Source organism: Sinocyclocheilus rhinocerous, unplaced genomic scaffold (genome assembly GCF_001515625.1).
Source record: "Sinocyclocheilus rhinocerous isolate Xijiao unplaced genomic scaffold, SAMN03320098_v1.1 scaffold601, whole genome shotgun sequence".
NCBI classification, from domain to species: domain Eukaryota; kingdom Metazoa; phylum Chordata; class Actinopteri; order Cypriniformes; family Cyprinidae; genus Sinocyclocheilus; species Sinocyclocheilus rhinocerous.
Window position 1 is genome coordinate 416168 of NW_015656605.1, and position 27713 is coordinate 443880.

The 27713-nt window shown below is 39.3% G+C and overlaps 2 protein-coding genes across 2 annotated transcripts in view; both read left to right on the forward strand.

Annotated features, from left to right (window-relative positions):
• The first annotated feature begins 296 nt into the window (after positions 1–296).
• On the forward strand, positions 297–19776 carry sh2b2 (SH2B adaptor protein 2). The gene is made up of 9 exons (XM_016528102.1): positions 297–460; positions 4669–5560; positions 13372–13473; positions 13599–13690; positions 15134–15234; positions 15415–15558; positions 16962–17119; positions 17530–17701; positions 19246–19776. The coding sequence occupies exons 2-9, from the start codon at positions 4700–4702 to the stop codon at positions 19533–19535; spliced, it is 1920 nt and encodes a 639-aa protein (XP_016383588.1). The 5' UTR covers positions 297–460; positions 4669–4699; the 3' UTR covers positions 19536–19776.
• Positions 19777–25682: 5906 nt separating this feature from the next.
• The window catches only part of bud23 (BUD23 rRNA methyltransferase and ribosome maturation factor), a 4615-nt gene continuing 2584 nt past the window's right edge, over positions 25683–27713 (forward strand). Inside the window, exons 1-4 of the mRNA XM_016528103.1 lie at positions 25683–25882; positions 26973–27010; positions 27225–27320; positions 27417–27504. Of these exons, the coding sequence (XP_016383589.1) occupies positions 25835–25882; positions 26973–27010; positions 27225–27320; positions 27417–27504 (270 nt within the window). The 5' untranslated portion in view covers positions 25683–25834. The remainder of the gene's footprint in view (positions 25883–26972; positions 27011–27224; positions 27321–27416; positions 27505–27713) is intronic.

A 27713-nucleotide genomic window follows, 5' to 3' on the forward strand; every position in this document is an offset into this window, starting at 1 on the left:
GACCCAGCGGTTGGGTTCAAAACAACCCAATAGCTGGGTCAAAACAACCCAATGGCTGGGTTTGTCCCTTTTTAACCCAGCGCTGGGTTATATTTAACCCAGCATTTTTTAGAGTGTAGTATTCCATAGCTTCATACAGCAGCACTCATGTGATCTGATCCTATAGTGAGTTTTCAGCTTGATGGAGGAGGAGGAGGATGCTCTGAATCACCTTCACTCAATGGTGACCAATGACTTCATGACGTGGCCCATTTAAGGACCAATCGGAAATCGCGCCGCGTCCCCTTTAAGAGCAGCTGCATTGCCTGGAGAATAGATGTGCGCGCGTCATGTATCAGTCTCTATCCTGCTCACTTATGGGTCATGCAGCGATGCGATGTGCTGGAGTCCTCCACAAGCCGCCGTCGATGGATCTGGAATAACAGCACCGGCATCAGATGCAGTGACGCATTTATCGGAGGTGAGATGAATCAGGGGCCCGCGTCCTGAATGAACGGCCCTTCGCTCTCATTCATTATGCGCCGCTTTACATACATGTATGCGTTCGCATGTGTTTATTTGTGTTTAAGGCACTCGCATGTGCGGTGGCTGATGATTAAAGCGTAATATGTGTCACAGTCGCTGCTTCAGTGTTGCTCATCTGAATTCTGCACAGTGTTTTGTATCGATGCGCGCGTGTGTTATTGATTCAGGCCTCGTGCACCGGCTTCATTCACAGAGACTCGCAGCATCATGCATCACCCACCCAATAACAGAGAACCTGAAATAATCAAATGATGCATGCATGCAAAAACACACTGCAGCTTACTGTACACAGACACACACACACACAGGGGCCCTAGACGAGAACATGAAAATGGACCCTACCATAAAACCATTACAAACGAGGACGCTTTAACAGCATCGAGATTTTAGGTTAATGGATATGAAAGTAAAATGGAAATGTGTAAATGAGATGCTGTAACTGGTTACTTTTTCCCCCCTCACTTTTTAGTTTGTGCAGTTCACTTAAAAAAAAAAAAAAAGGGTTGACAGTAAATTATTACAAATAGGCTACTAATAAATGCCATAGTCTCTCAAATAATATGAGCACGGAGAAACTGCATGTGTAAGAATGATACAAGAATTATACAAATATTTAGCAGTGAATGAAATTGTCACTTGTGTAAATTCCCCCATAACTGTGTCTAAATGTTAATTCAGAGCAATGAAATCAGTGCAAACAAACTGGGGCAGAACTACAGTATGTGGAAAAGTTAAAACATGGAAAATGTAAATAATGTGATACAAAATTGCAATACGTAGAAGCACAACACCTCAATATATTAAAAAAAATAATAAACCTGTCTATATATTGGAGAAAGGTTAGTTTGGTTAATTGCTCATTTTTTCACTCTCTTTTACATTTGTGTGTTTTCAGCAGCTCAGAAAGTAAGCTTTTTCATCTGTTATTTTCTGTGCTGTCAAATATGAGTACTAGTGTGTGTATATGATGTTATATACTGTACATTATATAACATTATCTAGCTACAACTCTCTAATATTGGCACCCTTGGTAAATAGTTTTTTGCAGCTTGTCGTAGTCTTTCATTCAAAAATATTCACAAAAGTCCAACCTTTAATTAAAGTAAAATTATACACTAAAAATGAATGTGGAATAAATAAATACAATTCTTTCAAACATGTGCGACATGTGGCACCCCTACAAATTGTAAATGAGTAAAAACCTAACTTAAACATATTCTGTTTATAACGTATAGTTACTTTATTGGTTGGAAACACTTAAATGGCATCCTGTTTCACATGTGAGGCGACACACAGGCCACATTTCTGCTGTCATCCATCACTATGAGAAAGACCTGAGAATACAGTAACGATGTATGACAAAAGATTGTTGAGCTGCACAAATCAGAAAACGGCTATTAGTTCAAAATAGTTCAATTTGAAATGAGCACGGTTGAAACGCTAATTTCTGCTCTCTGGGCAATAATTAATAAGCTTCAAATCAAGTGGAGATGGAAGAAGACGTGTGTCTCGCACAAAGCGAGGAGGAGGATGGTTTGAGTGGCCAAACAGTCTTTAAAGATCACATTTGGAGAAGTGCAGATGCTGGTCGAGTCTTAGGATCAGAGAGTCTCTAAGGTCACCTAAATAACCACTGATCGTTTGGGAAAGTTGCCATAAAAAAACCTTTGATGTCCTCAAGCAGCAAACTCATGTCAGGAAGCTTCGACTGGGCTGTGGCCGGATCTTCCAGCAGGACAATGATCCAAAGCACACCTCAAAATCAGCAACGAAATAGTTCCCTGACCACAGAATGAAGGTTTTGCCATGGACAAAAAAGTCCACACTTCGAATCGGAATGATCTGGAGAGATTCTATATGAAAGAATGGTCTCCGCTCCCTTGCCATATGGTGATTAATAACCTCATTACACATTATAGAAGAAGACTCAGAGCTGTTGTCTTGGCAAAGGGAGGCTACACAAAGTATTAAATGCAGGGGTACCAATTTTTAGTTTTTTTACTTTAATTAAGGTTAGATTTTTGCGAATATTTTGAACGAAAGACCAAGAAGATAAACACCAAAGACATTTTTCCATGGCCTGTTTTGCTCATATTTGTCAAGGGTGCCAATATTTGTGGAGGCCTCTGTACTGTTTCAGTATAATACACTGCTCTCGTGTTATACACTTGTCTTAATGTCACGTGTTCAGTGAATGGCTCTTATTTTCAGACAGATGCTGGTCTGTGCGTCTCTGCACTCGGTGTCAGTCTCTACATTATGATTGGAAAATAAGTCTAGTGTCCAGAGAGAAGAGACTGCTGTGTGTCTGTGTCAGAAAAGTGATTAATCGTGCAAAGTTTTTTTTGTTTTATTTTACAGTAATCTTGTTGTGCACTCTTCAGTCTGACTGTCAGTCGTTTTAGGTGCTTGTGTCCTCCTCCTGACGGTGCCATGGCAGAGCGGTTTGTGGTCTGCTTTGGTTAACATGGTTTGGTTAATCTTGCAGTAACTTCAGTCTGCTGACATTCTGTGTTCTGCTTCTCCTGTTTATTTTCCTGTTACATTTACAAAACATATGTTGAGTAAGTGTTGCATGCACATCATGTGGTAATGGGTAATTCATATATTGTTTAAAAAAAGTGTATTTCCTTTAAGCATCCATAGCATCCAAGATGATAAAATGTGTTTTTGATCAGTGCATAAATACAGTGCAGTCAATAAATTTTAAATGCAATGGATCTTATGTTTATATTATTATGCTTTGGCTTTGTTCATTGACTTGGTGAATGTAATGAAATGTGATTCTCTTGCGGTGGTGAATGATGATCGTTTTGAATGTTTATTGTAAATGTAATTTTGTATTTCAAAACCACAACAAATTGGCTTGCATGGAAATCCCCGTCATGCATATAATAGAGATGCTTGTGTGTGTTTGTTATGGCTTTTTTCATTAACTAACATGCTCACATTTGATTGCACAATAATGATTAAATGTTCTTTAAAATACAAACATAATCTATTTTAAACAAATTCTGACATCTGCTGTAGTGTTTGCTATAGTGCTTAACTAGTAGGTGGCGATGTTCCCAGACTGCTCCGATACTCTCAGAGCAGGATTTCATTGCAGTGTACCAAATTATTGCCATTTATCTAAAACCTCGATCAAAAAATCGATAACTTTTCTGAAATTTGGCCTGAAAATCAGCTAAGCAACGGTTTGTGAAGAATGGACAAATTTTGTAGGATGGGAGTTATTTAGCAAAACTTTCTCAGTTGTAAGTTTTGAGCAACATGTAGTCAGTATAAAGCAGTATGAGGCAAATAAGGAATATTAATTTACAAACATGCAATTTGATTGGACTGACCAAATGTAATACTTGAAGGGGGTGATTTTCCCAGAAGCAACCCTTTTTTTTCCCCCCTACAGTTGTGTTTTTTGGAAGTTGCTCTCAAAATCGACTGACTTGGCTGAGACATTTGTGAGGCCATGCCAGTTTAAATGACACTTTGGCCACATTTACACTGCAGGTCTTGATGCCCAGTTCCGATTTGTTGACTATATCCGATTTTTCTGACAACCAGCTTATATTTTCTCCTAAAAGTGACCCATATCCAATATCTGCATTTACACTATAAACTTGGCAAAACAACCCAGAGTAGACGTACTGACAGGTTGCCAGGTCTGCTAAACAAAACTGGCAATTGCCATTCAAAACTAGCCCAATCGCGTTTTTTGCGGCTTTCCCCTCTGGCAAACTATGTCTGCCATTGAAATGGGGGGGTTTAGCTTTAATCCATGGACTAAAAAACAACCCGCGGCAACAGTGTAAAAGTAGCCCAATTCTGCAGGTAAACCGCGGACTTGGCAACACTGCGTACTGACTCACAAAAGTGTCCACCTGAGTTGACGTCATTCGTCACATCAGATTTATTTCCAAATATGAACAAATGCATGAGGCCTGAAACCATTCTGAGAATATCGGAATCCACGCTCTTTTTTTTTTTTTCGTTTACATGTCCGTGGGTCATATCCAATCTGTCAATCTGTGCCACATGGGAGGAAGATATAGGGTCACATGAACCATTTTGCTCCACCCTTTCTGATTTTGCTTACTGACCTGTCTCTCTCTTTGTTTCTCTCTCTCTCTGTCTGTGTGACAGTGGTTTGCCAGGGCATTGGCATGGCCTAGTAATGAATGGCGACGGGGCTCCCAGCAGCCCGGAGCACTCCTCCTGCACGCTGCCTGATTGGAAGGAGTTCTGTGAGCTTCACGCTCGAGCTTCCGCCGCCGATTTTGCCTACAAGTTCCGGCGATTCATCAGCGAGAACCCATGCTACGACTCGCCTGGTGCTGATGCCAGCTTCTCGCAACACTTTGCTCAACACTTCTTGACCTGCTTCTCTGCCGCCCTCGACCAGGTTCAAGGTCCCGGCTCTCCGGGAGACTCCTCCGCTCCGAAATACAGCATCGTACCCTTTGTGGGCATACAGAGCTGCACGCTGCCCTTCAGCCACGACCTCTACCATCGGCGCAAAGACGTGGGGGCCTCGAGCGAATCACTGGATAGCATGGACAGCGGAGGGGGCGGAGCCAGCGGACAGGAACAGCAGACCCCCACCCGTAAGAAGGCAACCGTGAGCCAGTCCAGGAGTTCGGAGGATGTGTCATTGGGACGACGTAAGGCTCGCTTCAAGAAGGGCTTTTCCCTCCGAAACATGAGTCTGAGCGTGGTGGACGGGGTGAAGGAGATCTGGCACCGCAGGGCCTCTCCAGAACCAGACCCCTCGGGGAGCTCCAGGAGGACCAATGGAGCCGAGTCCGTGGGGTCCGAACACTGGAGCCAGAAGCTACGGCTACCGCGGGGCTCTCAGGGCCATAAAGCGGAGCTGTTGGAGATCCAGAGGGAGGGTGCGCTCCGATACATGGTGGCCGATGACACTAACTGTATGGGGGCGGCACAGTGGCAGAAATGCAGGTTGCTGTTGAGGAAGACCGCCGCGCAAGTGGACGCAGGAGAGAAGTTCCAGCTTGAATTCTACGTTCCACCAAAGGTAGAACAGCACTCTGATAAAACTCTTGTTAGTATAAGAGTTTGTGGGTTAGGGGAAGAAAAACTGATTATTCTTAAATAGCATAGCCCTTCAGCCCTGCTCCTGGAGACCCACTGTCCTGTAGAGTTTTTAGGGGCTCCAACCCTAATCATGCACACCTGAACCAGCTAATCAAGGGCTGTATCCGAAATCGCCCCCTTTATACCCTCATTCACTATTCCCTACATTAGGCCACTAATACAGTTCACTTGAAGGAGTGAATGAAAACTAATTCGAACACTGAGTGCACCGGAATGACTGCCGCTTTTGCATAGTTTGTGCTTGCTGTTTAATAATAATTTGATACTGGCAAACTCCAGGAGTAGGGTTAAAGGATTTATCTTGAACTCTGTCATGGAAATGTATAAACCCTAGTTCAACAATTTAATAATCAATTTACAATGAACCTGTGTTGTATTACCCTGTATTATGCCGTGGACGAGCGTTTTGTAAAATGAATGGATGGATAATTCAGCTGCAGGCGCCGCCTTCTGGCGAGATGCGGGAATTCATTTGGCGTGCGACTCTCACAGTGCACTATGGGTATTCTCTAGCCGTTGAGCGTGCACTGGTTGTACACTCATTGTACACTCATGGGATTGAATAAGTGCACTTGAGAACGTCCACTAAGGTTTCGGACACCACTACAAATGGCTGTTCACTCAAAAAGTGCCCTATTTAAGGGTAGAGGGGGTGATTTTGGATACAGCCAAGGTGTTCAGGATGACTTGAAAATGGCAGGCAGGTGTGTTGGAGAAGGTTGGAACTAAACTTAGGCCTGGGCCACACTAGACGGTTTTCAAATCTTAACCAATTTTAAAACTTTGGGAGACCACAGACATTATGACCGTTTTAACTGATTTTTAGCATTTTAGTCCTCTGAACGAACACACTAGAGGATTCGACCGGACCTCGAGACCATACACTTGTTGATTGTAGGAATGATTTCACAGTGACACGAGATCTCACGGAGACTCGCGAGATCAAACATAACTTGAAAAGAAAATAAATGGAGGACAATCGACGTTGTCAGCTGGCTTTCCTGGAGCGCATTCTGTTTCACAGTGAAAAACAGAGTATACAAAAAAAGAATAAGGGTGATCTTCTTTCTCAATACTCCACTTTCGTGGCATGTTTGTGGCTCCCAAGTTTCAGATCTAGAAGCACGCAACATCCGGTAGTTGACTCTTGCTCGCTCTCATCAAACATGTTTGATATTTACGATTTGGGATTGTGGGAGCTCCGACGTGATCAGGAGCAGTAAAATAATCGTAAGGACACCACACAATAAAGTCAGTTGCAACAAGCCTAAAATCTGGGCTACACCCCCCAGATTGCTTGGGGGTGCAAATCGGGCTCAAAATCAGGCTTAAAATCATCAAGTGTGTGGCCAGCCTTTGCAAGACATTGGGTCTCCAGGAGTAGGGTTGAAGACATCTGTTATATAGGATAGATCTTAATCTATTATCTGCATGGGCAAAGTGGACATCTTCATCTTTTTAAAAATATTGGTTATTTTTGTGTTAGTCTCCCTCTGGATTTAAACTCTTCTATATGTAAAGTTAGTGTCATAAGAGTCAAATTCATTTATTTGTTATTTGCAATGGGTACACTGGTCAGTGAAGTGCTTGTGACAAGGCTCAGATTCAGACAATGACAGTACAAGCATGTATAAGACTTAGACATGAACAAACACACGTGGTTTAGATCAGGGGTCTCCAACCCTGCTCCTGGAGAGCTACTGTCCTGCAGATCTCCGCTCCGACCCCAATCAAACACACCTGAACCAGCTCATCAAAGCATTCAGGGCAGAGATTGTCTTACTATTGGGAGATGAGAGGGTCTGTATTACTTGCAATTTGAGAAAGCGTAACGGTCAACTTGGATCACGTGTGCCTTAATAACCAATCACATTATAGCCTTGATATCACGGAGTTTCAGTCAGAGTTGTGCGACACTCAATCGCCGTTTACGGATACCATAGGAATGAATGAGAAGTGCCATAAGCTGAATCCCACCTGCTGCAAAAAGTCAGTGACTTCTCTTATAAAATTGCATTTTTTCAGTGTAAACTCTAAAAATAGTTTAATAGTTTATTCAGCGTAGTAAAGCCTCTCCTCCATTGACATCCATTCAAACAAAACGGCCTCTGGTCTCCTTCCCTGCATACCGCGGAAGCATTAGCATTAGCCGTTACACTTTTTTTGGCTAAAGGGTTGCAGGCTTGCCTTCTAGTGGCTTTTTTCAGGGTTGCTTGATAATTACCAGCAGGTGTGTTGGTGCTGAAGTCTGCAGGATGGTAGCTCTCCAGGAGCAAGGTTGAAGACCGCTGGTTTATATGAAGCTGTTTATAACAGGTGAAAAAGAACAGTGGTGGGCAATGATCTAGAGTTAGTAAAAGTAACATGCTAAGAACAATAAATACAAGTGAAATAAATACAAGCAGGTGGAGAGCAGGGCGAGTGCAGTCCTTAATGATATAACTGCGTGTCTTACTCCAGGGTGTCCATGGGGTCTTAAAAAGTATTAAAAGTTGATAAATCAATTTAGAGAAAATGAAGGCCCTTAAAAAGTATTAAAAAGTCTTAAATGCCATTTTCCAAAGTATTAAATTTTGTATCATCTTTTCATTATGTATCTTTGTCCGAATAATGGGGTTCTGTGTAGTTTATTTATGGAATCCCGCAAGATTTGACGTCATCTGTTACGGCGCTCACTGACTGTAATAACCAATCACATTATAGCCTTGATATCACGGAATTTCAGTCAGAGTTGTGCGACACTCAATCGCCGTTTACGGATACCATAGGAATGAATGAGAAGTGCCATAAGCTGAATCCCACCTGCTGCAAAAAGTCAGTGACTTCTCTTATAAAATGGCATTTTTTCAGTGTAAACTCTAAAAATAGTTTAATAGTTTATTCAGCGTAGTAAAGCCTCTCCTCCATTGACATCCATTCAAACAAAACGGCCTCTGGTCTCCTTCCCTGCATACCGCGGAAGCATTAGCATTAGCCGTTACACTTTTTTTGGCTAAAGGGTTGCAGGCTTGCCTTCTAGTGGCTTTTTTCAGGGTTGCTTGATAATTACCAGCAGGTGTGTTGGTGCTGAAGTCTGCAGGATGGTAGCTCTCCAGGAGCAAGGTTGAAGACCGCTGGTTTATATGAAGCTGTTTATAACAGGTGAAAAAGAACAGTGGTGGGCAATGATCTAGAGTTAGTAAAAGTAACATGCTAAGAACAATAAATACAAGTGAAATAAATACAAGCAGGTGGAGAGCAGGGCGAGTGCAGTCCTTAATGATATAACTGCGTGTCTTACTCCAGGGTGTCCATGGGGTCTTAAAAAGTATTAAAAGTTGATAAATCAATTTAGAGAAAATGAAGGCCCTTAAAAAGTATTAAAAAGTCTTAAATGCCATTTTCCAAAGTATTAAATTTTGTATCATCTTTTCATTATGTATCTTTGTCCGAATAGTGGGGTTCTGTGTAGTTTATTTATGGAATCCCGCAAGATTTGACGTCATCTGTTACGGCGCTCACTGACTGACTGCGCCGCTGCAGCATTATGCTAATATTTCCACATAGTGACGTAGGTATGTGGGGGCGTGTTAGAACGAGGCGTTTTAGGGGGGTGTGGTTGACTTAACTTTTATAAAGAATATCTCTTTGGATTTGAGACTTTAGTCTTTGGAACTTTACAGATCTTCTTTATGCACCAAGAGCTTGTAACACTCCAAAGAGAAAGGAAAAAATGAAATCGCATCATATGACCCCTTTAAATTATGGTTTGTTTGTCACATAAAGCAATCAAATTAATTCAGAAGGCTCTGAATAATGCACAAGAATCATATGAACTACTTTAATGGTTCTTTTATCTTCTTTTTGGAGCTTGACCGTCACACTAGCTTGCAGAGGCATGAGTAAATGTCAAGATTAGTTTTAACCCCTTTGCAAACCTGTAAAATTTGACTAAAACCCAAAGTAAATTGCATGCTGTTCTTGAAGCATGTGGAGTATATGCATGGTTTTGGTCTCTTTTGAAAGGTGACACTCTGAGGTTTGTTCCTAAACAGAGCAAACCTCAGAATCACTGTAAGTCTTACTGGTATTGCGTAATAGATCTTTGAACACACTGAAAAAGGAAAAAAAAACATTCCGCCTGCATTTGTTTTGTAAACAGATGACTATAGCTGGGAGCTTTTAGCTGGAAAACACAATGGGATCACAGCATGAAGCCTTGCTGGCGGTCTGACAAAGACACTGATTGTACCTTAAGAAACCTTCCTGCAAAGCTACCTGAGAAACTATGCACAAGTGCATCTAGCGCAAACGCTGTTTTAAACACAAAGGGTGCTCACACCACATTTTGATTTTAATTTAGTTAATAGAAGTTAATTGATAAATAAAATCTATTTATGACATTATTTTTGAAAGCATCCTCAGTGCATAAAACTTCTCACAGTACTGTAGCCTTGCAGGAAGGTTTCTTCAAGTGTCTTGGAGACGTTGCCACAGTTCTTCTGGATTGAGTCTGTCTCAGTTAGTTCTGTTTCTTCATGTAATCTCAGACGGACTGCATGATGCTGAGATCAGATCTCTGTGTGCAGCACTGGCTGCTGTCAGACTCCTTGTGCATACAAAGCTCTCACTGCAGACACAGTGATAATGCAGTGCACAAGCCGTGGTTAAGATAGCTGACGTGCTATGATTTCTGACAGGCAGTTCACTCTCCTGTGATGTGATGGACTTAAAACCATTTTTAGCTGCTGAAAATACTAGTGCTCTAATGATTTTGGCCACTACTGTATATATTTTTAAAAGTTGAAAAAAATAAAGTTTTTTGGGAAACTGATCTCAGAGCAATTTTAGCATCACACACAAAAACGGAGAACCACTGGGTTTAGGTTTAGGTTTAGGGATTGGTTAGTTTTTAGGCTACTCTCATGTAACCAGACCTCTGACTAAAAGACAAGGCTGTGAACTGCACTTTGCCAGAAGAGGCCGTCTGATTGAACAGCCACATTTGTTTGGTGTGTGTTTAGGTGTGGATTTTTCTGATATGCAGCAGTTTTTCCCTTAAAAGCGCTGATGGACTGATAAAGCCTTCTGTGCCCTCACTGACAAAAGTAATGTTAGCAAAAGTGCTTTTCCAGTTTTGTGTGAAGTATGCATGAAGCGGTCAGCGAACAAACAGGACTAAATGTAAATTGCGATATTTGTCTTTTAGTGTTTGAGTCCACTTGATGACAACCGTTGTGGTTGATGAATAATCATTTGAGTCAATTTTTTCTAACATTGAGTTAATCTAGTGTAGCTATCACACATGAGGTGGTTTCATGAAGGAACAGATGAACCGGACATATGTTAGTAGTAATGTTTTTCTCATTAAAAATCCTATTCCACATTTTGGTTTTGCTTCAGAAAGGTTTAGAGAGATTTTGGGAAGCCGATCTCAGAGCAATTTTAGTCCCTCAAGACAGTACTAATGACTTCCTTTTCCTGAACAAGCTAAAGACAGGGTAAAAATATCCCTGCTAACTACAACATTAAGAGCCGAGCTAAGCTCCTGTCTGTCTTCATGTATCCTCACAGTGCTCAGAAACTAATAAAGCACATTATAATGACCGTACGTGAGATCCCCTGGACAAATAATGCAGGCGGAAGCACATGAGAGACTTCAGTCATCAGTTTCACTCTGAGGTTTTCAGAACAACATCCCCTTTCCGTATAAACAAGACCATGATGAAACCAGAAGTTAGGCAGATGGAAAGACTAGGATTTTTAGAAATTATGTATCTAAATGTTAAGAGTAAGAATGCCCCGGGGCCCAGGAGAGAGTTATGGCTGTGTTCTGTTGATCATGTACATGTGTTTTTATGCCTTGCAATAATATTTATTATGTAAATTGTGCTGATTTCAATATATCACTGTGGAAAAGTTGTCTAGCTGGCTATCATAGATGAAATTTAGTCTTGGTACATCAAGCGTTTTCCTTTTTTTGTATCTTTTTGTATTATAAGTGAATTTTTATTTGTCACAGTTTTTTTTTTTTTTTTTTTGCATTCTTTGTCACAAACTTTTTCTCTCTACACAAAAAAATAAAAAAATAAAAAAATTATAGTCTGAGATTTTCTGATTTTCTTTCAAATGAAATTTGTATCAGGCTCTTATGAAAATATCATTGGACATTTTTGAAAATAAGGCATTCAATAACTGACTACTAACCTTTTCTTCGCCATTAAAGTGAAATTACTGAACCTAAACATAGGAGCCTGATAAAAATGCTCGTTTAAAGGAAAGAATCTCAGACAGACTTGGAGGTTTTTGCATCTGAAGTCTTCATATGTATATGTATATGTATGTATATATAAATATAAGCCTCTTCAGACAGCATGCCAGTAGCATACGGAGTTCTCTTTCGCAAAACAAAAGCACACAAAATTGTCAAAATGCCCATTTTTGGCAAGTGACCTCGTAAGCAGTCTTAAATGAGTTAAGAAGTCTATATGAGTTGTGAGAAAATCGGATGTGTGTCAGGTTTTAAAGAGACAGCGTTGCTTTTAAAGTGAAACCTGCTGCAGTCTGTTATTGATGGAAATCAATGAGAAATCACTTACTGTTCTTCTCGCTGATTAACTTTTGTTGCTTGAAAAAAGCTATAAGATATTCAATTTAGTCAATTTATTCAATGCATATCCAATTTATAGTTAATGTGAAGATTGTTTTAAGTTCACTTAAATTAAAAGTTATATTTTTCAAAGCCTATTAAATGTTTAAAATAATGTCTTTGAGTTATACTGTAATGTTGAATGGCTATAATTAATGGCTAAAACGGAGGTAAAAATGCATATAACAGAGACATTAGCAGTATTGGTATAATTGAGACCGGCCATTAAACACATATTTAAAATATACCATCTTTATGTTGTTTCTTCATTAATTTAGAGATTCAATGTGAAACTATAACAATGTAAATGGGTCAAAGACGTTAAGATGTCCGCATCAAAAGACATTTACTAAAGTAATTTTATGTCCATAGAAAGAACATTAAATGTAAGTAAAGTGTCTACTTTTAAGGTTTCAAATAAGTTTTTGGAGAATAAAATGTTAAAATTTGGTTGAAATAATGTTACATTGTCATTCAGTGCAACACAATATTTATGTAAAAATTCAAACAACATGCTTATTCTGACGTGTACATATTAAAATATATAAAAGAATAAGTGAGCATATTCAATTTTATTGTGTTTTAAATGAGTAAAAAAATTCTTACTGACAAATGGGCCAAACCTAGGATAGTGGCACATTTTAAAAATGTAAAATAACAACTAATTAGTATTTGGGGTGAAAGCAATTAGTATTTTAATATGTCATAAATAGATTTTTGTTGTAAATATGCCTGACAAGATTGTTACACTGAATTACATTTTAGTGGGTCTCTTCTGTAAATCAGGGGGAAATGTATGATATTTATTTTTTGCTCGGAAAAACAAAAACAAAAATACAATTACATGAAACAGAAAACTTTTTAAAATTTTTTGGAACAACAACAACAATTTAAAGCAGTATTGTTTTTTATGCTTAAACCCTTTTTCGTCTTTGACCCAAATATATTAATATGCAATTAATTGAGATTGAATACAGAAAAATGTTTGCATGGTAAGTACAAATGACCGTCCTTATTGTTGAGCCCTGCAGAACCACACGGCTCTCACTGAATGTCATGTTGTACACTGTGCATACTTGAATGGCGTTGATTTGTGTTTGTAGTCATCTAAACCCAAAGTGAGCATCCCGCTGTCTGCTATCGTGGAGGTGAGGACCACCATGCCTCTAGAGATGCCCGACAAAGACAACACATTCGTGCTCAAGGTACAGTCCCCTCGTTCTTAGTCGCTCACATATGTACCTTGTCTTTGAGAAGTGCAAGCATGTTGCCTAGTGGATCTAGATCAGTGCTGTCAGTTCAAGCTGTGGTGTTGTGTTGTCCATCGCAGGTAGAAAACACTGCTGAATACATTTTGGAGACCATCGACTCTCTGCAGAAGAACTCGTGGGTCGCAGACATCCAGGACTGCATTGACCCCGGGTGAGTATCTCTGATATAGTGTCTATACACTGCTCATAACTGCATAAGAATCAGATTCAATTATCCCTTAGCTTACTGCTAGTTGGTCCAACTAGTGTTTAAGACACAATCTCAACATATTTGTCAAATCAAACATATTTTCACAATGTTTCAGAGCAACTTTACAGAAAGTCATACTATTATTATGCCTATAACAGTGCAAACATGTCTTGTTTTCCATTACTTACATCTAAACATTCTTAAATCAATATACATTTACTTGAGAAGCAAAATAACAAGATGTTAGGTCTTGTTTTCTGATCAAGTGAGTTTTTCTTAAAATGAGAATAAATATCTGCCAATGGGGCAAGAAAAAGAATCCTGTTTTCCCTCTAAATTAAGATTGTTTATTACCCCGTCGACAGATGTTTTTTCTTGTTTTGAGCAAAATCTAACAAACTTTCAGTTTTTTTTTTTTTTTTTTAGAAAAGAATTAATATCTCAAGTAATTTTGTAATCCTGTTTTCCCTCTAAATTAAGATTATGTTTATTACCCCGTCGACAGATGTTTTTTCTTGTTTTAAGCTAAATCTAACAAACTTTCAGTTTTTTTTTTTTTTTTTTAGAAAAGAATTAATATCTCAAGTAATTTTGCTTCTCAAGTAAATGTATCTTGATTCAAGAATGATAACAAGACAAAAATACCAAGAAATCAGGTTTACTGTAGAGTTTTAGTGCTGATAGTACTGATGTAAAATGATGATACAAGTGCTCTCCTGATTTAGATCTAGCTATAATGTATTTATAGTGTTGTCTAGCACATATGTGACCCTGGAGCACAAAAGCAGTGTTAAGTCGCTGGGGGATATTTGTAGCAATAGCCAACAATACATTGTATGGGTCAAAATTATAAATTTCTCTTTTATGCCAAAAATCATTAGGATATTGATTCAAGAATGATAACAAGACAAAAATACCAAGTAAGAAATCAGGTTTACTGTAGAGTTTTAGTGCTGATAGTACTGATGTAAAATGATGATACAAGTGCTCTCCAGATTTAGATCTAGCTATAATGTATTTATAGTGTTGTCTAGCACATAGAATGCAGTTGTAAATGTCTGAGCATTTTAAGGCAATTAATAGATTAAGATATTGGTAGGTATCGTTCAAAGTGAGAGGAAGCGATTCTCAAAAAGTAGGAATGAATATATGGTTGCATGTTGCAGGTGGAAAGTCTGATGCTTGATGAAGAGATGGTTTTGTTTTCTTGTAAACCAGTATAATAGCATCAGCTTAAACGTGTTTAAAAGCCTTTTGTTTACTGATATATAGTGCTTTGAATAAGTAACAAAGCACCAAGTCCATCAGAAACTCCGATCTGTATTCCAGGACATCAGATAACTGTTTTAAAAGACCAAACACTTTCATGGTGTAGTTGCTGAAGCATCGTTCTCTGTGTTTCAGGGACAGCGGCGATGACATCGAGCTGGCATCGTGTGCTCACAGCCAACCGCACAAAGACTTCTCGCTGGTGTCGTCCTGTAGCTGTGAGCTGCTGTGTGACGGTACGCCATCCAGACACGTCTCTCGCACATGCACAGTCTAAATCAGTAATAGAGCTCTGTATTTATTAATAGAGGCTTCTCGGATGCATGCAGCGTTCTGATGAATTCCGTTTGTGCATATGATGTGTTTCTCGTAAGCTACAGGAAGAGTTGGGTTTATGTTGTGGATGTGTTGCTCAGGTTCACATCGGGGGTGCTCTGTTGCTGCTGATCAGGCGACTGCGGCCCGCTGCCAGGAGCCCCCCGTCACCCAGCACCCCTCACATGTCCCGTTAGAGCGGTTCCTGCAGTCGCCAGAGGCCCAGAACACTAACACACCATCAGGTACATCAGGTTTCACTGGCTTGAGAACAGGATGATGACTGTTCTATTTGGGTGCGTCAATCTTTGATTCAATGCTTTTCAATTGGATTCTTATACATTTTTAGAAAGATTAAATTCTGTTGAGTTCACTGAGCAGTGATTTGATTCGGTGAGTCGCTTTCGTAAAATTCTTTAAATGCTTCCCTTGATGTATGTTAGACAGGAAAAGAGCAAAGACTTCACACTGTTTACTGCACCAAAAGTAACTCGAGAAACTCTACTAGTTAGAGAGCAGCACACACATTAGGCAACTAGAGAGGAAAAATGTCCTCATGCAAATATTACAGCATGAAAATAACAGTCTGGCTGCGTTTAGTTTTGGATTGCAAATAGGAGAGACCTCAGTTAATGATTTTCTTACGTTTCCTGAAAATTCTGTTCTAAAATTACAGTATCATCATGTTATGCTGAGTAACGTGTGAACACGATAAAACACACATTAACGTACATTAACAGAGGAGTCACTATATGATGAAGGTAGATTGGGGTTTTTCATAAATGTCAGGCCGGGGCAAGTTGTCACAACTTTATCTGGGCAAATTGTCCTGGTTTTTTTATATGCTGTAACACAATTTATTATTTATGATTTCAGTTGTAGTTTTTGTGTGTTACCTTTTACATCTTGGAGGTTTCATAAATTATTTAGTGTTTCGGAATTATTTTAATATCCAGATGCATTCATAATATTATTCATTTTCTTATATGATATTTGTGAATATAACCATTTTGTTTCAGACAAATATGAAAATTGTAATTAGCAGGAGTAGCTTTGCAGCACATTAAAGCAGGCATTATTTCACAACACATCAGGCCGTTTTATTGATTAGAATGGGATTGATCTTGTTTGTTTCGTGTCAGTCTAGATGCACTGAATTGTTGTTGTTTTGGTAAGTGTTTTATGTGTATATTTTATAGATATAATATTCATGATTTTTATTCATTATTATCCCATCTCCAGAATTACTGACATTTAGTAGTTCCTAGTTTATGACCAGCATGTTTAGGGGTGCTGATTTTTTTGTTTTCAGTCTAAAAACATGTTGGGCCAGATTGGGTTCCTGCACCAGCAGCATGACATTGGAAACACACACACAGACACACACACACACACACACACACACAGACACAGACAGACACACACACACACAGACACACACAGACACACAGACACACACACACGCACGCACACAGACACACACGCACACAGACACACACGCACACAGACACACGCACACAGACGCGCACACACACACACTCTCACACACAGACACACACACACACACGCACACAGACACACACACACAGACACACTCACACACACACAGACACACACACACAGCATTCACATTACTCCTGTCATTCAGGAAGCCCAGGTGAAACACCAAGGGAAGCGGAAGGAGATGCCAGTTTGGCGGGTTACCCATGGTTCCACGGGACGCTGTCACGGGTGCGGGCGGCCCAGCTCGTTCTCGCCGGCGGCGCACAGAGTCACGGTCTGTTTGTGATCCGCCAGAGCGAGACGGTCACATATATAAGTATGTGTATGTATTTATATGTGTGTTTGTATGTACTGTATATGTTTCTCCTCACACTGTAGAAAATTATTTTCATACTTAGTATTTTTGTCTAGTTTTGTTTCTGATTACAAATATCTATGACCGACTTAAATGACTTGAAATGAAGAAAAAAAAAATCTAAATTTGATCGTTTTTGCTGAAAACAAGAAAAATACTAAGTCAGGAAATATTTTTTTTCTAGTGGCATAATTGTTTACATATATTGCACATGTGTTCCCATATAAATATGAATATATATATAGCACATATCTGTTCAAATATATTTATTATTTCTAATAATATCACCAAATGGCAAACAACTCAATTGAACACCTGAATAATGAATGTGTTGTGTGACGTGTTGTGTGTTTGGCAGCACCTGCGGTTGTCTGTGAATGACAGCGGTCAGTGTCACGTTCATCACCTGTGGTTCCAGACGGTCGCTGATATGTTACAGCACTTTCACGCTCATCCCATCCCTCTGGAGTCCGGCGGCTCCACCGACATCACGCTACGCTCATACGTACAAGTCCAGCGCTCGCCCTCAGGTACACAGCCACACACACACAGCACACACACACAGCACACACACACAGCCAAACTAACTGTGAGAGTAGATTATTGTCTGATTATCTGATTATCAGTCACTGTTCTGCTGCAGCAGGGACTGTTGTTCAGGCTGACCATGAGTGTTACAAAGTGACATTGTTATAGTATCAGCATGAAGTCTGGTCCACATTACTGCATATACTGTTCAAAGAGCTGCCACCGAAAAATAAAGTGACCAAACACCGTTTGATTTTTATAGTTAGATGCATTTAAATCTGAAGTCGTCTCTAAGAGAGAAGTGGAGTAAACAGCTCTCATATATCTAGTTTACTTGGCATTAAGCGTCTGAATCAAAGCTCAAAGTTAGAACAGGATTTGTGCGGGTCTCAAAAAGATCTTAAAAAGCCGTAATTCACCCTTCCACAAATTAAGGCCTAAAAAGGTTTTAAATAGCAGCAGAAAGTCTTAAATCCATGCAGTCATGGCATTAAATGTTGCGCAAATCTCTTCCTCAGTGTTTTTGTCTTGTTTCCCAGTACACATATCTAAACATCCTTAAATAAAGATACTTTTACTTGAGATGCATGTGAAGTCATGTTTTCTGAGAAACTGAACAAAATGAAGTGAGTTTATGCTTAAAGAAGAACGAGCGTCTGTCAGAGGGGAATTAAACATTTTCCATTTGAATTCAGTTGATTTTTCTGAGCCCAGTGTCAGAGTTGCTCTTGTTTTAATCAGAAACTCTTCATTTTGTCCGTTTTCCCAGAAAACAAGACCTCTAATTTTAAGTAATTTTGCTTCTCAAGTAAATGCATCTTGATTTAAGAACCTTGCACTGGAAAACAAGAAATATTGAGGAAGTGCATCACTTTTTTGCAGTGAGATCAGATGGTACAGTAAAAGTTACTTCCTTATTCTAGTGGTTTGCATCAGAGCTATTCAAGCCATAAGCTTTTTTTTTCTTTTTTTTGTAAAATGAATTAAAAAGTAATGGAGGAATTGTTTGCTGGAAATTGTATTTCAAACTTTTGAAGTTTTGTTAAGACATTTACATTTAGAGACCATATTCACGTATCGTGTTCCATTCAATGTATTCCCTAAAGTTCCTTTACCTGGCCTTAAAAAGGTTTTTAAAATCGTAATTTTACCTCCATAAAACCTGCAGAAACCCCGTTAGAAGTGTCATTGTAGTAGTCTGGGAATATTAATTTCCCTAAAGAGCGACAGACAGTATGATTAAAGCTTGATGTTTTGAGGAAACTTCATTTCTGTGTTCTTTACACTATACGTATAACCATAATTGCAGTCATAGATGAAAATCACCTTATGAGCACAAATAGAAGGAACCGAGCCATTTCTAGAGACCAGAATATCACAGGCGCTTGAAAATTTTTTCAATTTTTCGACCAAATTCTTCATTCTGTCGCCTGTTTTGAAGTGCACCAGTAACATGCTTTCCTGCAGGCCGTGTGTGAGTTTCTCCAGCTGACTTTGGCTCTTTTTGCAGTATGATTTGACTTGTGGTCTGGGTGTGTCTGCACAGATGTGGCGGCTCCTCATATCCCAGCTGCCCCGCGGGACGCCGCCGTCTGTTGGGCCGAACCGACCCAGTTGACCCATCAGCTGTCAGACGCGGTGCTGTCGTCCAGCTCGTCCTCGTCTCCGATGGCTCAGCCGGCCGCAGGAGCACTGATGGGCCTCCACAGCCGCAGCAGCAGCGCAGAGAGACTGCTGGAGCCCGGGGCCGGAGCCGGAGCCGGAGCCGACGACTACCACGACAGTGACGGCACGCGGCGGACTCGAGCCGTGGAGAACCAGTACTCCTTCTACTGATGTCCTGATGCTGAACTCCAGTGAAACACGTGCTGCTGTTCTGCTCGGCTTCATGACGGTCAAGTGTTTTTAACTGCTTCGTCAAACCCTTAAACTAGCTGCAGAGCTCGCTCAGTGATTACCACAAGCTGATGTCAGAATGTTTCGCCCTTTGTGTTGTTTCTGATTTGATGCGTGTGATTTACCCATCTTTAGTACTCATAAATGTTCTCTTCTGCTCACCAGGGCTGCATTTATTTGATCAAAAATACAGTAAAATTTTGAAATATTATCATTTCAAACAGCTGCTTTCTATGTGAATCTCTGTTAAAATGTAATTTATTTCTGTGATGCGCAGCTGTATTTTCAGCATCATTACTCCAGTCTTCAGTGTCACATGATCTTCAGAAATCATTCTAATATGCTGATTTGCTGCTCAAGAAACATTTCTGATTATTATCAATGTTGAAAACAGTTGTGCTGCACAATATTTTTGTGGAAACTGTGATGCATTGTATTTTTCAGGATTCACAGATGAATAGAAAAGCTCAAAAGAACAGCGTTTATTTGAAATAGAAATCTTTTGTGACATTATAAATGTCTTTACTGGCACTTTTGATCAATTTAATGCATCCTTAATGAACACAAGTATTAATTCATTTTCTTTTTTTTTTTAAAAGATTACCCCAATCTTTTGAATGATAGTATATCACAGTTGTATATTAAGCTGCAAAAACTGTGTTCAACATTGATAATAATAATGTTTCTTGAGCAGCAAATCAGCATATTACAATGATTTCTGAAGATCATGTGACACTGAAGACTGGAGTAATGATGCTGAAAATACAGCTTTGATCACAGAAATAAATTACAGTTTAACAGATATTCACATAGAAAACATATTTTAAATTGTAATAATTTTTCACATTTTTACTGTATTTTTTGATCAGATAAATGCAGCATTGGTGAGACATCTTTCAGAACACATAAACAATATTAATTATTCCAAACTTTTTACCAGTAGTGTATAATTTAGTCCTTTATCTACCAACACACAATGAAAATCATTTTGCAATCGTCAACAAAACATCATGAAAAATGAAGTAAATGATCACCTGAGAGCTGCCATCTTTGACCAGTCACTCCATTAAACTCTGTTTTCATGTTGAGTCGGTCATTGTGCATTTCTTGGAGTGTTTTAGTTGGTTTGCACATGCTGACAGATGTTCATGTTCTCCTCTGGCTCTTCATTCAGTGACAGTAAACGCCTCCACATCGTACAGTTGAGCAGGATGTTTTTAGTTTTCACGAACTGTGGCATCTGGTTCATCATCATCAGGATCCATGCATCTGCATTCTGTAAGAGAAGAGGACTCATTCTCTCGGACCACAGTCACAGTTACATCTTTCAGCCCTCGTCCTGGATTCGGTGAGATCCGAGTGGATCGTCTGGGGTTTGATGATGATGTTTTGGACAATAGAGTTGATTAGTTTGAGATGTGTTCATCAGCCGTCTGTCATCTGTATTCCTGAGGCGTGTGGCAGATCAGCAGCGATCTTATGTGTCTGTTAAACAAATTTTACTTTGTGCTAATCATATTATAATTATGTACACCTGTTTGGCCACGCATTACTGTAATATTAGTCATTTAGGACATTGATCGAGTTTGGGATGTACCGTTTCTGTTGATTTATACATGTGATATTTTTCATCGGTAATTTTCCAATAATTGTAAAAGAAGACAAACCTTTTAATGGGCGGTGATGACTTGGACATCACTGTACTTATGTGTGATGTTTTCCTGCACAAAGGGCTTCTAAACATCATCTGATCTTCATCTGAGTGAGTGAGCGAGTGTGTGTGTGTGTGTGTGTGTGTGTGTGTGAGTGTGTGTGGTGTGTGTGTGGGTGTGTGTGTGTGTGTGTGTGTGAGTGTGAGTGTGTGTCTTATTTAAAGGGACGGTTCACCCAAAAATGAAAATTCTGCCATTTACTCATCCTCAAGTTGTTCCAAACCTGTGTGAGTTTCTTTCTTCTGTTAAACACAAAAGAAGATGTTTTGAAGAATGTTGGTAACCGAACAGCCATGGACTTCCATAGTATTTTTCCCATTATTTTTTCTATGGCACAATGGGTGCCAGCAACTGATTGGTTACCAACATTCTCCAAAACATCTTCTTTTGTGTTTAACAGAAGAAAGAAAGTCTTACAGGTTTGGAAAAACTTGAGGATGAGTAAATGACAGAATTTTTATTTTTTATTTTTTTACAAACACATCAGAATCACTGTAAACCCTTAAAACTAGTGTGAACTTGATTTGAACAATTACATTTTAATGTGTTTGCTAAATAAGACTTCTTATGACTGCTTCACTCTCAAGGCAGATGATCAGATTTCAGGAGATTCTCTCGCATCTCCACAGGAAGTGATGTCAAACCATCTGACTGGCTGTTTCCTGTTCAGCCCTGATGTCACATCTGTCGTCTTGTTTAATTGATTTCTGTTGTGTGTGAAGCTGCTGACTTGATTCCCGCTGTCTGTGACTTTCTTCTGTCGTATCTGAAGCACATGAATACAATGCACAGACCTTCACAATATTTGCACAGTTATAAACCGTGACTGAGCAGCATAACGTGTCTGTTTGAGTACATGTACAGCACTTTCCCATTAGTCATTACTCTCATGAATTGTGTAACCCTTAAAAGACGAGCTTTTGTTTCTCATGTGTTTGGTTTGTGTGCTGTCAAGGGTTTTTGACTGATGTGGTTGAACACCATCTTCATGCTTGAAGAACAGTCTTGATTTTTAACTGTTATGAGTGTACTTTACCTTTAACTGGATCATCTGTTGTTAAATGTGAACTAGTTGTGTCCCAACAGTTCAGTGTCTCCCACACCTCATATTGTGAGATATAAGTCAAGCTTCAGATTCAAGCATATGCTACGTGGATGCTTTGGAAAAATTTGGCTAAACGGACAAAACCTATCAATGCAGCAGTAGAGGTCGACCGATTTAATAGTGGATTTTATCCATATGTTAACTGTGGGATAATAAAGTGGGAAAACAGACCTAATTAACTGGCTTTTAAAATCAGCATTGAATGCAAAGCTTCCACTCAGAGTGAAATCGTGCTGATCTTTATTACTAATAATTAATTACTCTGTAAAAAATGGTATGATCAGTAAGTCATGGCAATTTATGTTTTTACATTACTTTAACTCATCAAAATTAGTTGAGCAATTTAAACTTTCTTTTTTTTTTTTGAAGTTGGTTTAATGTGATTTAAGTTTAAATGACTTGTACAACCAAGCTGATTATACTTAAAAATGCAAGGCAGCAACTGAACTTAAGTTTTTAAGTTGAAATATGTGGATTTTTTTTTTTTTACACTGTAACAGTGACTTGATCATGAAAATGTTTTGTAATTATTAAATGATGTACTGAGAAACATCCAAGCCGAATCACAAAGCAACACTTTACCAACCTGCAAATAACATGAAACGGTTGCAAACCAAACCGAGCGCTTTAAATAAGTCCAGCAACATATCTTTTTTTTTTTTTTTTTTTAATGTAATGATAACATTTATTGTATGCATATCTTGGCTTTTTTTCTGTAAATGTTTTAAATTCCCCATGGTTTAAAAAATGGATGAATGTTTATAATCTGGCTTTGTTTATCTGCATACTACCAACAGTTAAACACACACACACACACACACAATGTGTACAGGTTAAATTCTCTAAAAACGATCTATCGGTCGACCTCTATGCAGTAGCACACTATTTATATATAAATGACCATTGGTTTAACTCAGCAGTATTTTCAAACACCACTGTTCCTATGAAACAGATGCTATTTCATTTTTACATGCCAAAAGGGTTTACTAGGGTGCACATGAAGTTTTATAGTACTTTTCCTCGACAAAGTTTATTTAAACAATTTAGTTTTTTGGTGAATACTGTATCTAGGGGTCACTCAAGCATCAAAAGTTGGAGAAAAAATATAGAATTTTTGTATAATTTTTAAGAAGAAGAAAAAAAACGCAATTTGTTATACTGTCAAGAGAACACTGTAAAAAAAAAAATCCGTAAAAAATACGGTAGCAACGTTTTAGGTTTTACGGTTTTAACTTAAATTTACAGTTAAATACCATATTTTCATTAACTGATATAATGTTAATATACCAATGTTTTTGCTGAATGCGTTTCTGAGTCAGCAACGACTTGACCAAGCGTTGATAACTTTGGCAAGCTTTACTGGGTTTGACAGACGTACACAAAGCTCAGAGCTGAAGCTGAAGTTGGCTGATGGGGTTTTACTCACATGTTTTTAACCACCATTTAAAGGGGCGCATTGGCGAGATTTAGGCAAAAAAGTGCCACTGTCAATAGTGTAGAGATGCATGAAGCAAAGCTCACACCGGAATCACTTTCAAACCAATCAGCTTTCTGATGGTTAACGCAGTGAATCCGTGTTCCTATCTTGAACCCATGCTAAAAATCTGTGTTGGGAAATTTTTTCCCTCACGGTAAATTCACAATTTCATAGATTCCCTGGATTTCACCTGCGAAAATTCACCAAACAGCAGTAAATGTGTCTGTAGCTTAAGTTTACAGTCATGATACTTTCTGAGCCACACATGATAATAATGTGAACATCGTGGATCCTTGAGTGACCTCTAAATACACCTCGATCTGCTTGAGAGTTTGAATATGTTTTATTCAGATTGGATAAATCTAGTTTTGTGGACTTGTTCTCGAGGTAGATTTTTTTTAGCCATAGTTTGATGGACCACCCTGATGGACGCCCTCTTTCTAACTCACGGGTTTGTTAGTCATTTCTGTCAGCTGGCACACAGAAGGACCCTTCAGGCTGATGAGTCCAGATGTGATTTACTGAGTTTGGTGTGAAGAACTTGACTGACCTGCACAACTTCAGCTTCAGCTCTGAGCTTTGTGTAGGTCTGTCAAGTTCCTCACAGCAAACCCAGTAAAGAATCTCTTTATAGACGCCACTTTCTGTGCAGAGATGCCACTCTATAGCGTAACATTAAGGTTTGTTTTCAAAGGAATAAACACACTCATTCATCAGAAGTCCTCAGTGCACTTTTTCCTGCCGATTTGATCATTCTTTGCATTTATGAGTTCTGGAATCACATATTTGGGGAGAAAGTACTTTGTGCTCGATGTCTCATGCGCCATGACAGACGTGTGCCAATCATCTTCATCATCTGATGTATTGCAGCTCCAGTTGTAGTTTCCATAAATCTTTCCCTTAGCGTTTAATTAGTCATTATTTGTCTACTACTGAGTTTTATTTTTATATGAATCCTTTATGCTAATAGTGGAATGAGTTTTGAACATTCTGAGATTTTGTATCAAGTGATGACCTTCACATGAAACTTTATATTTCTGTGAATAAAGTGAACGAAGAACCACAAAGAAAGGTGTTCATCGTAAATGCAGTCACACAGACTGGTTCATATAGTGAGTGTGTAAAGCAAAGCATCTTAAAGGGGTAGTTCACCCAAAAATGAAAATTAGCCCATGATTTACTTACCCTCGAGCCATCCTAGGTGTGTTTGACTTTCTTCTTTCAGACGAATACAATCGGAGTTATATTAAAAAATATGGCTCTTTCGAGCTTTATATTGGCAGTGAATGGGTGTCCAGATTTTGAAGCCCAAAAAAGCACATCCATCCATCATAAAAGTGCTCCACACGGCTAATAAAGGCCTCCTGAAGTGTGTTTGTGTAAGAAAAATATCCATATTTATAACTTTATAAACCGTAATCTCTAGCTTCCACTAACTCATACGCATGTTCGCAAGAGAGTGGCGTCCAGTGGATGACATACAGTTCATAAAGTCTTAAATATGGATATATTTCTTGCACAAACGCATCGATTCAATTCAGGAGGTCTTTATTAACCTCCAGGAGCCGTGTGGAGCACTTTTTATGATGGATGGTGGTCTTCCAGCATCAAAATGCTAGTATGGGCGTGTCCACCTGTTACTTTTCTCAGCGCTTTTCAGAATGGACAAATCACAGTCGTTTGTGATTAATACATAATTATTTGTATTCATTCACCGATGCATAAAATCTCCGTTCGTATATCGAATACCAATCCTTCAAATGAATACATTTAAAAGGGTATCTAAGTACATAGATCTCTGGAGTGAGACAAAACATCGTGAGATTTGAGCGTCGCCTGTGGGTGACGTCATCAGCGCGGGCCACGTGCTGTCCTCCACGTGTTTCCCCCGCGGTGTTGTGATCTGCAGAAACCGGTCGCAGGTTCATTTTCGGTGAATATCATCATGTCTTCGAGCTGTCGCAGACCCGAGCATATGGCCCCTCCGGAGGTGGTGAGTGAACGCGTTCAGCTATGTCTTTCTCACACATCGATGACTGGAAAATATTTAGGGTAACGTTACTTGTTGCTTCACAGAGCCATTAAAGCTTTACTGCAAATGCTTAATACTACGAGTCTTGATCTAAAACCCCACTAGAAGGAGCCTGCGTGTCTGTGAATGAACTGCTGTGTTGTCTGATCAGAGTTCACAGAATAGCACATTAATAGGTTCATTCGGTGACAAATCAAATGGTGTTGAAGGCCAAAATATTAAATTCCATGGCTGTATGCTTCCCTAGGAATCAGTTTGCACCTGAGATCTGGAGCTAGATTACAGAAGAGGGAAAATGACAGAAATCCCTGAAGCTGATTCATATAATCTATAGACTATTGAGAGCAAGCTAATGTGCCTCAGCTTGACCCTTCCAGTGTGTTTATGGCACTGAGAGTCAGGTGTGTTCTATGCAGTTGTTTTTGTTTTGATAGATGCATGTTTTGTTTCAACATTATATGTTGTTCTTGTTAGATGGGTAATATCTAACCATTTACGTACAGAGCCATATAGATCCCCATATCTCTGGAAATGAATCATATAAGGCCTAAAATTGAAAATACCAAAAAAAAGAAAGAAATGTTAATAGAACAGAATCTAAAAAATATATCAAGATATCTTTAATACTTCTTGAGTTGCAGACATGCAAATTGTGGTGTTAAAAACAAACAAACAACCTTTTCCCATTTTTGAACTGTCACCATTGAAGTACAAAGATTCTTAAATGTGTTTTTACTAATCGCATGTAAAAAAAATAATAATAATGTTGGTGCCATCTTTCTAAAGTGGCTCCAAATGCCAGGTGAAGACCCTACAAAATAGTGAATTTAATGGAATTTAAAATGGTCTGTCTTCATCATTTATGCATTTCTCTCACCATAAAAAAGTATCAATCACATTTTTTTTTAGCGGGGTTCCTCTGGTTGAGTTGACAAGGAATGACCCAATAGCTTAATTCCAACCAATCACAATCTCCTCGTACATTTGGCCATATACTGTATGTGCTGTTGTCTATCATATGTGTAAATGCTTGTTGGTTTTATATTTACAGTTCTACAATGAACAAGAGGCCAAAAAATACTCCCAAAAGTAAGAACATTGACAGTACGTCTGGTCCAGTACTTTTTGCCTGTACTGCCAAGATTGCACATGCATCATTTTACGTTATATGTGTCTATTTTAAACAATGAATGCTACGAAACGGTTATTATTCCACTGTAATGTAAGACATAAATGCATGCACATGAAGAGTTTAAGCAAGCAGAATTCAGCAGTATGCATCTGTGATGTCTGTGCTCCGCAGCTCTCGGATGATAGAGATCCAGACGCAGATGTCAGAGCGAGCCGTGGAGCTGCTCAGTCTCCCCGAGGATCAGCCCTGTTACCTGCTGGATGTGGGGTGAGCGCTGCGCTGGTTCTGACGGTGCTTCTCTGTATGAATGTGTGTTACACTGTCAGGCTCGTAATGCTGTGTTCATCTGCTTGAATCCGTCAGCTGTGGCTCTGGACTCAGTGGAGATTATTTATCTGAAGCTGGTCACTATTGGGTTGGTGTGGACATCAGCACAGCCATGCTGGGTGAATAAACCACACACACCATACACACTCACGCACACACTCACACTCTCTCACACACACACGCACTCACACACACACACACACCATACACACACACACACCATACACACTCACGCACACACTCACACTCTCTCACGCACACACACACACACACACCATACACACTCACGCACACACTCACACTCTCTCACACACACACGCACTCACACACACA

What these genes read in the sequence shown, in the direction of transcription:
- sh2b2 (XM_016528102.1), top strand. Translation starts at nt 4,700, where the DNA reads ATGAATGGCGACGGGGCTCCCAGCAGCCCGGAGCACTCCTCCTGCACG. An exon ending in CAGGACTGCATTGACCCCGG is followed by an intron (nt 13,691 to 15,133) that starts GTGAGTATCTCT and finishes TCTGTGTTTCAG; the next exon opens with GGACAGCGGCGATGACATCG. An exon ending in TGATCCGCCAGAGCGAGACG is followed by an intron (nt 17,120 to 17,529) that starts GTCACATATATA and finishes TGTGTTTGGCAG; the next exon opens with CACCTGCGGTTGTCTGTGAA.